The 9,168-nt window shown below is 34.5% G+C and overlaps 1 protein-coding gene across 1 annotated transcript in view; it reads left to right on the forward strand.

The window, feature by feature from the left end:
* The window catches only part of KPNA4 (karyopherin subunit alpha 4), a 27,978-nt gene extending 18,837 nt beyond the window's left edge, over positions 1 to 9,141 (forward strand). The window contains exons 13-16 of the mRNA XM_024754975.1: positions 1,915 to 1,986; positions 3,726 to 3,888; positions 6,478 to 6,572; positions 8,276 to 9,141. Of these exons, the coding sequence (XP_024610743.1) occupies positions 1,915 to 1,986; positions 3,726 to 3,888; positions 6,478 to 6,572; positions 8,276 to 8,374 (429 nt within the window). The 3' untranslated portion in view covers positions 8,375 to 9,141. The remainder of the gene's footprint in view (positions 1 to 1,914; positions 1,987 to 3,725; positions 3,889 to 6,477; positions 6,573 to 8,275) is intronic.
* Positions 9,142 to 9,168: the final 27 nt, after the last annotated feature.

Genomic DNA, 9,168 nt, shown 5'->3' on the forward strand with positions numbered 1-9,168 from the left:
TCTACACCTGGAATTAACTCTTTTCCAGGGTGTCCTGGTTCCTTTTTGTAGCAAATGGTATTTAAAGATCATAGTTCAGGTACTAAGGATAATCATTGCTATAAGGTTGTCGTGGTATCTAGGCTTGAATGAACAAAATAGGTGACCTTTTTTTTTTTTTAAGAAAGTGAAAAATATGCATATTGTAATTTTATGAACATGAGATTCATAAAAAACAAATCATGAATGAAGGGAAGCTATCAGATATTACTGGGTATTTAAGATAGCAGTGTTTTTATTTTTACTTCTTCGATTTTATATTTTTATCTCTTTTATGCTGGAAATCTTCCAAAAACATGAACATAATTATTTGAGTTATATATTGAGATATATAATATAAAATCTATCAAAATAACAAGACTACATTGACACTAACAACATGATTACTCCACTTTTGAGATTTCCTTGAGGACTTTTTTGTCTTTAGGATGTATTCCATCAATGATGTACTTAAAAATAATGTCACTTGAAATAATTCCTGTTATGTGTGGTTAACATATACAACTTGATATACAGTTAGGTTATTTCTGTTTGTTTTTTATTTGGGGGAATTACTTTAGGTTTTGTTTTTTATTTTTATTTTTTTATTTTTGGCTGCACTGTGCGGCTTGTGGGATCTTAGTTCGCCAACCAGGGATAGAACCTGGGCCCTCAGCAGTGAAAGCATGGAGTCCTAACCACTGGACCACCAGGGAATTCCCTTGTTTTTTATTTTGTTGTGGTTATATGAAGCATTTATAGTTTCCAAGTAAAAAATATGTACTTTGTTTTCAAGGTATGTACACAGAGGTCTAACTTCTGTTTCTGTCCATTCCTCCCTGTTCTTTCCCTTCCTTTACAGATGATCATTTTTATTAGTTGTTGGTTTATTTGTCTATTGTTTATACTTTAAATATAAGGAAATGCCTATGTAAAGTTTTTTGCCAGGTTGTATTTAGGATTACTGGATCTACAAATAGACACATATGTAAATTTGCTATATAATGCCCATCCACCTCTAGAAAGATTGTCCCGTTTTACACTCCTGCCAGTCTCACCAACACATATTTGGGATTTCTCAATCTGATAAATAAGAGTAGATATCCCACTGCAGTTTTTCTTTTTTTGAAGTATAATTGATTTACAATGTTGTGTTAATCCACTTCAGTTTTAATTTTCATTCTTATTTACATATTCTTTTCTTAATACATCCTAAGCATTTTTCCAAGTTGCTAGTCATCTTAACATTAGTGGCTGGTTATTATTTTATTCTTTAGATTTGCTATAATTAGTTATTCCTCTGTTGTTTAAGTTGCTTTTACTTTCTGACTCTTATGTGCTGCTAAGACATTGTATGGAAAGATACATAATATTACTTTTTTTTGAATTATTTGCTTGGTAAATTCTGAAAGGTGAGATTACTAAATCATATATGTGACTTTTTAAATGAATTTTAAATTTATTTTATCAATTTATATTTGAAAGACAATATATGAGGGTAATGTCTTTATGACAGTCTCATTAATGGTGGGTATTTTCATTTTTAAAACTTTATGTGTTTAAAAGGATACCTTACCCTTGACATTTCTTTGATTAAAGTACAATTGTATATTTCCTTTTTTTTTTTTGACTGATTTTATTTTATTTTATCATTGACTTCATTTGATCTGATATTACTGAACAGCAATATCAAGTCAATTTGTTGCCAGGAAAGTTCACAAAAAGGAATCTCCATTTGTTTAGGGTAATTTGAGTTCAAAGCCTTATCTTTATTATATGTATATAGAAAGGCTAGAAGAAAACCTAGGGGAATAAGCAGTTGAAAAATCATTTCAAAAAACACTTTTTCCAGTTTACCCTATATTGCAATTTGTATCCTTTACTTTGCTTTTACAGGGAGATTTTGGCACTCAGAAAGAAGCTGCATGGGCCATAAGTAACTTAACAATTAGCGGAAGGAAAGATCAAGTAAGTTCAGCTCTTATTTATTTTTCAAAACTGATAAAATAACAGTACCAATAATTCTAAGATTTAGATTTTAGTAAATCATAATTTAAGATAATAGCAAGATAACAGGCATTCTATGATACATAAACGTGTCACCTTGACTTCCTTTAGTTATATTTCGTAGATGTGAAGTGTTTTCTTTCCAGCCTCTTGGCCTACAAGAAATTTCTAATCCGTGGTAAGATGAAGCACTTACGGTCAGGGTTTTTTTTTTGTTTTTTAACAGTGTTAAGAAAAAAACAAGACTTTTTAGGTTAATAGGGCAGAATGAATCTGCCTCACAGATTCTCCTTACAAATGAACAACAACAAAAATTATCTGGCAGCAAACCAAACAAGGAACTAAACTCAGCCAAAAAGCTGGGACTAAGAACTAGGGTGAACAGTGTGAGGTGCCTAGGGCATAAAATATAAAGAGACACTTAACTCTCACAGTTGTGCAGGTGACAAAGCTTAACATTATGCCAACTGGCGAAAGAAAATGGGTTTTAAAGGTCCCAGATATGGGGGACTTCCCTGGTGGTCCAGTGGTAAAGAATCATCCTTACAATGCAGGGGACATGTGTTCGATGCACTACAACTACACGATGTAGTTGCACTACAACTACTGAGCTCATGTACCTCAATTAGAGAGCCTGCTGCAAACTCTGAGCCCGCGCGCTCTGGAACGCGCGCGCCACAACTAGAGAAGAGAAAACCCACGTACCGCAGCTAAGACCCGCGCAGCCAAAACTAAATTAAAAAAAAAGTCCCAGATATGTTTCACAGACAAGTGAAAAAGGATGAATTTGGAGCTGATAATTGTCACAAATAAGGTACAGACTGGTGGTGACCAGTGAATCCACTCAAATATGAATACAGAGTAGAATATAAATACAATACATGGAAATAACTAAATAGAAAAATGATAGAAAAATATTTTTGCAAATTTTATGGAACCAATAGAATAGCAAATTGAGAGGTGGCCAGGTATAAGTGCTAAATGTTACAGCAAAGAGAGGATGCTCTCAAATTGAACAATTATAGTTTTAAAAAAATAATCATCCAGCCTCTCAACTGATTTCATAATTTCTTAATGTTAGAAAGGATCTCTGAAGGAAGTACTCCTTATGGCAAAGAAATGTGTCATACGAAGTTGAGTGACTCCTTCATTTTCACTTTAGTTTTTTTTTCTAAGTTCATGTAAAATTAACATACTACATTAAAAAGAAAAGAAGGTTAGATTAATGTAGTCTAACTTAACATGTGAGAGGTGAGGTCATATTTCCATATTCAAGATTTTAAAAGTCAAAATTATTACAGTGAGGACTTCCCTGGTGGTGCTGCGGTTAAGAATCCGCCTGCCAATGCAGGGGACATGGATTCGAGCCCTGGTCCGGGAAGATCCCACATACCACGGAGCAGCTAAGCCCGTGCGCCACAATTACTGAGCCTGTGCTCTAGAGCCCGTGAGCCGCAACTACTGAGTCCGGGTGCTACAACTACTGAAGCCCGCGTGCCTAGAGCCCGTGCTCCACAACAAGAGAAGCCCACGCACCACAACTAGAGAAAGCCTGCATGCAGCAACGAAGACCCAACGCAGCTAGCTAGCTAGATAGATAGTAATGAAAAATTAAAAAAAAATTTTTTCCAGTGAGATAATAGGGTGCACGAATGAAGTTCACTTAACACTTATCATATCGTGGTATTTTCATTTTTCAGGTGGCCTACCTAATCCAACAAAATGTTATCCCACCTTTTTGCAATTTGCTGACTGTAAAAGATGCACAAGTTGTGCAAGTAGTACTCGATGGACTAAGTAATATATTAAAAATGGCTGAAGATGAGGCAGAAACAATAGCCAATCTTATAGAAGAATGTGGAGGTAAGTTTATTATAAGCTATTGATATTATTCCACATTTTAATGTTCTTTTTGTAACTACTTTTATTTTCTAACTAATACAGCACTTCTGTATTTTTCTGTCTTAGATAATCAAGTAATAGAATAAAGTAAATACTGTATTCTATATGTACAGTCCTGTTCAGCTTCTTGCATATGCTTAGGTAACTGAATTGTTGCCATATATTGAACAGGCACTGTGCTAAGGTACTGGGAGGACGATGGTAAACAAGTCCTTTCCCTCAAGGCATGTAGTCTAGTCATGGAGATAAATATGAACTGATTTAATGTGCTAATTACCCTAATAGAAATGTACAACAAAAGGAAATACCCTAATCCATCCTGGAAGAAGCAGGAAGTGACACCTGAGCTGGATTTTGAGAGATGAATAAGGATTAATAAAGTAAAAAGTGATGAAAGGTGTTCCAGGCAGAAATAACACCATGAGCAAAGTCTGAGGTGAGAAATAGCATTCAGCAAATTATAAGTAGTTTAGTGTTGCTGAATCACAAAATATGAGGTAGAAACTGCCAAAAGATAAGGCTGCAGACTTAGCCATTGACCAGGCCCCTGCAGTCTTAGAAGCTTTGTAGCACAGCATGTACTTTAGGGCAGTGGTTCCCAAATCTGGCAGTGTACCAGAGCCACCAGGAAGATAAACAACATGTCTTAGCTTTCAACCCTTAGGATTAACATGTAGACAGAACATGGAAGTCTCAGATATGGCTGTGGAATAACATGTAAATGTTATCAACCTGGATAAGCATAAAAGTAAAGATCTTTCTGATGGAAGTTGAGAAGTAAATGAAAGGAGGGAGAGGTAACTAGGAGTAGGAGAACCAGTATCTTCAGCTTCCTTAGAGTTCAGAGGCTTGAAAATTAATAAGAAGTAAGTATTTTTAAAGTTATTAAAGTGACAAATAGAACAGCAACAAAAATTGCATAACTATCAAGTTGGGAACAGGACATGGGGAATACTGTTAGGGAAATAGTTAGAAAGGGAGTACCAGAAAAATTAAAAGCAGGAATTGTTAAAAAAAATTTCCTACTTGAATGTTTTTTTCTTTTACCATATAAACATTTTAATTATTAAAAATTTATTTTTATATATTAAAATAAAAATATAGATCTTGAGCATTGCCTACTTCACTGGAGGCGAGCCCTAGGAATATGTATCTTATAAACTTCTCAAAGGATTCTGCTGTAGGGTATGACAAGCCATTGGAAGATTTTACCTAGTGAATTGATGTATTTAAATGGAGCCATGGATATGAGGGGAATGGAACCATTTAGAGACAAGCAGGAAACCACCTAGGTGGTTTCTATATATTGTGGTGAGGCCACAATAAATGAAGGCAGTGATAATAGAGAAAAGGGGGAGATGACAAGATTCAAGAAATGGATAGACTTTAAGGTTTTTGAGATTTGATTATAGAGTATTGAGGCTAAGGGGAACTTATTAGTCTGTCTCTCAGATTTCAAACTGTTGTTGATTATCACCAATAAGAATGCAGTATAATAAACAGCGTAAATGAAGAATGGCAAATAACAAATTGTGTTTTGGATAGTTTGAGTTTTAGATACCTGTTGAAATATCCTTGTGGAATTATCATACATGTTTAAGATTTTCAACATCTGAAGCTCAGAAAAGAAATGAAGCCATAGAGTTATAAGTCCTCAGCCTATATGTAGTAGTTAAACTTTTTCATGGAAGGGCCCCATAAAGAGAATGTGAAAAGTGAGAAACATGCCCATAACAACTTCCTCCACTTAAAGAATAGATAAAGGAAGAACACTCATGAAAGGGCAATTTCACTTTAATTCAGAGGCCTTAAAATTAATTATTACTCCTATAAAGCAAAATAATATCCAGTTTGCATATCAATAGGTTAAGTTTATATATTCTGCCTATGATTTAATAAATTTAATATTTACAGGGAAAATTCCCTTTTCCCCGAAACACTGTGGTTGATCTTGATCATTTTTCATTATACTTGAATAGCTGTCTTAACATTCATATTTATTAATCACGAGTACTTAAAAGTTCTTTTCCTAAATGCTCACTAGAAAAACTTGGCAGATGCTACAAAATAGAAGGAATTGGCTTTTAACTTTTTTTTTCCTTGCATCTTTGGGGATGTGTGTGTGTTTGTTTTTGGCCATGCCACATGGCTTGTGGGATCTCAGTTCCCCGACCAGGGATTGAATCCGGGCCCACACAGCCGTGAAAGCCCAGAGTCCTAACCACCTGGCCACCAGGGATCTCCCAGCTTTTAACTTTTAACAAAGCAATTTTACATGTTATTACTCTTTATAAACACTGATGTGTATAGTTATTCTGCTGAGTAGATAGATGTCCCATTGCTTATGTTTATATGTAGTTAGTAGATACTCAGATAATTTTTTTAAGATAAATATGCTATATCTTTGTGCATAAAACCTTTTTATTTATAAGATTCACTTTTAGAATAGATTCCTCAAAATTGGATTTTGTGTTCCCAAGATTATTGTAACTTTTTTTGTCACTGCTTTTTAAATATTACCATTATTTCACTTCATAAAATTTCTTACAGGACTGGAGAAAATTGAACAACTTCAAAATCATGAAAATGAAGACATCTACAAATTGGCCTATGAGATCATTGATCAGTTCTTCTCTTCAGATGATGTATTTAATAATTTTATAATTTTCTTAGTTTTATGTATAAGCATAGTCTGGATGAAATGTAAGCTAGGACATATATGTATGTATTTGGGGGGAATGGAATTGAAATAGATATATGACAGTAATGTTACTTATTTCAGAAGTACAAATATTTCAGTATTTTAAAAGTCCTTCAAGGTATTAAAAAGTAGTACCAGCTCTAATGGCAAAAAAAAAAAAGAATTTTTGACAGTGGATAAATCAGGCTTTATTTTCCCTTGATGTCTTTATAAACAAAACAGTGAAGCCTAGTATATCCTATAATAAATCCATTATGACAATAATTAGTTAATCTGTATTTGAATATATTGTCACTGTTATTTTTAGTTGGTGACCAAAAACTAATACAAAGATAAATAGATAAAATGAAAAAAATTATCAGGAAATATAAGTATTTCTTATAATAATATATATATTACTATATAATGTAAGGTATAGTCCAGAAGAGTATCTTCAGATTGTCAGTATATGGTAATTGAAATTAAAGAATTATTTTTAGTATCACCTCTTTGAGAAAGTTAAATCTAAAATTAAAGCAGTTTCTTAGAAAGTTATAGTGATTATAGATAGAACCACCAGTGGATCTCTTGAATGATTTTCTCAACTTTTCAAAAAAAAAAAAGGAATGTTATTAAATATTTTGTTAAGCATGCATGATTTGAACATTAACTTGACAAGGACAATACTAAAGAAGAATTACAGATTATCAAGCTAAGTCCTATTTAAAATATAATAGTAGTTGAAAAACATACTTTTTTAAAGGTAGTTTTTGTCACGTCTTAAAGTTGGATTTTTAGAAGTCCTAATTGATAATTAGGTATACATAAAACCTTATGATTTCTGATACTTCAACGTGCAGGTCCTGTTTACTCTGTTGCATCATCATAAAAAGAATAAAAAAGATGATGTGCCTATTTATAGGAACTACACTATAGGTGCATAATTTTGTGGAATTTCAACGTTTAGATATAAAGCATATAGAAAGAATATTATACATTTTTAGCAGAGCTATTATTTTACTACTTTAAGCTCAAAAGTCATTTGTCTCCAATTGCTATTAAAAGATAAACCAAAGAATACACTTACTCTCCAAAAGTGGTAGCATTACAGTGAGTATACTCTGAGATGTAGGACCATTTACAATGTATTACTTCTCTTTCATTCTTTCAGAAGATATACGTTTTGCATATTCTCTTAAGTTTCCTCTCTTTTTGGCATCTCTTAAGAAAAAGCCTTTATAAAGTGTTCCAGGTTTCTAAAGGGGTGGTAGGACAGTGTTGGCACCCATCATCTCCCATACTTTTTTTTTTTTTAATTATTAATTTATTTATTTTTGGCTGTGTTGGGTCTTTGTTGCGGTGTGTGGGCTTCTCATTGCGGTGGCTTCTCTTGTTGTGGAGCACGGGCTCTAGAGCTCAGGCTCAGTAGTTGTGGTACGCGGGCTCTAGAGCGCAGGCTCAGTAGTTGTGGCGCATGGGCTTAGTTGCTCTGCGGCATGTGGGATCTTCCGGGACCAGGGCTCGAACCCGTGTCCCCTGCATTGGCAGGTGGATTCTTAGCTACTGCGTCACCAGGGAAGCCCTCCCATACTTTTTAAATGGAAATAGTACTACAATGCTATTTTTTTTTAAACTAATTATCACCTTCTTTTTCCTTTTTTCCCTTAGATTGATGAAGATCCTAGTCTTGTTCCAGAGGCAATACAAGGTGGAACATTTGGTTTCAATTCATCTGCCAATGTACCAACAGAAGGGTTCCAGTTTTAGAAAGATGTTGTGGAAGTTAGGTACAATGCAGCACTGAGATATATATATATATACACATATATATAAAAAGGTTTGATCCATCAAGCTTGGCTCATGGGATCTGCTGCTGCATTAAATCGGGAAAGAAAATGTGAAGATTTCATTTGGAATCACAGAAAATGCCCAAATGAGGTCAAGATGGCGAGTGGGTGCGAGTGAGAATGAGTGGCAAAAATGCTTATTTAGGTTGTTCAGAGTAAAAGGGCTACAGGTCACAGATCTTCAGTGCCTGAGGAGGAACATTGACATTATATCAGCTGAGGGGAAAGTGCAGTAATGTCATCTTCAAGCCTTGTAAGCATAAAAGAGAATAGGATGCCCATATAAGTCAAAGGAAAATGAGCCCAGGCCTTGCTATGAAGCAGTGTGTGAATGGACAATGTTGAATGAATGTCTGGCTCAGTGATAGAGAGCCAGGTTCATCTTTGAAACCTAGGGCTCTTCATTCATGAAGCAGACTCCTAGTCCTGGAGTGACTGTGTACGAGAGTATGGTTGTGGTGCTGTATGTGAACGCATGCAAGCTTGATTTGCCTTCAGGGGGCTGATAACAAACCTAGTAAATCATCAAAGTGAGATCGTAAGTGTTACTGTACACTGGACATGAAAACAAAGACCAGTTCAGCAGCAGACATTGGTGTACTCTGCAGCCTGTGTTTTCTATTTCCCTTCTTCCCTTTTCCCACCCCTCCTTTTTTTTTCCCCCTCTTTTTTTTTGTGGGTTTTTTTTTTTTTTTTTTTTTTTTTTTTTTTTTT

The sequence above is a fragment of the Neophocaena asiaeorientalis genome, unplaced genomic scaffold (genome assembly GCF_003031525.2).
Source record: "Neophocaena asiaeorientalis asiaeorientalis breed wild unplaced genomic scaffold, Neophocaena_asiaeorientalis_V1.1 scaffold61, whole genome shotgun sequence".
In the NCBI taxonomy this organism is placed as follows: domain Eukaryota; kingdom Metazoa; phylum Chordata; class Mammalia; order Artiodactyla; family Phocoenidae; genus Neophocaena; species Neophocaena asiaeorientalis.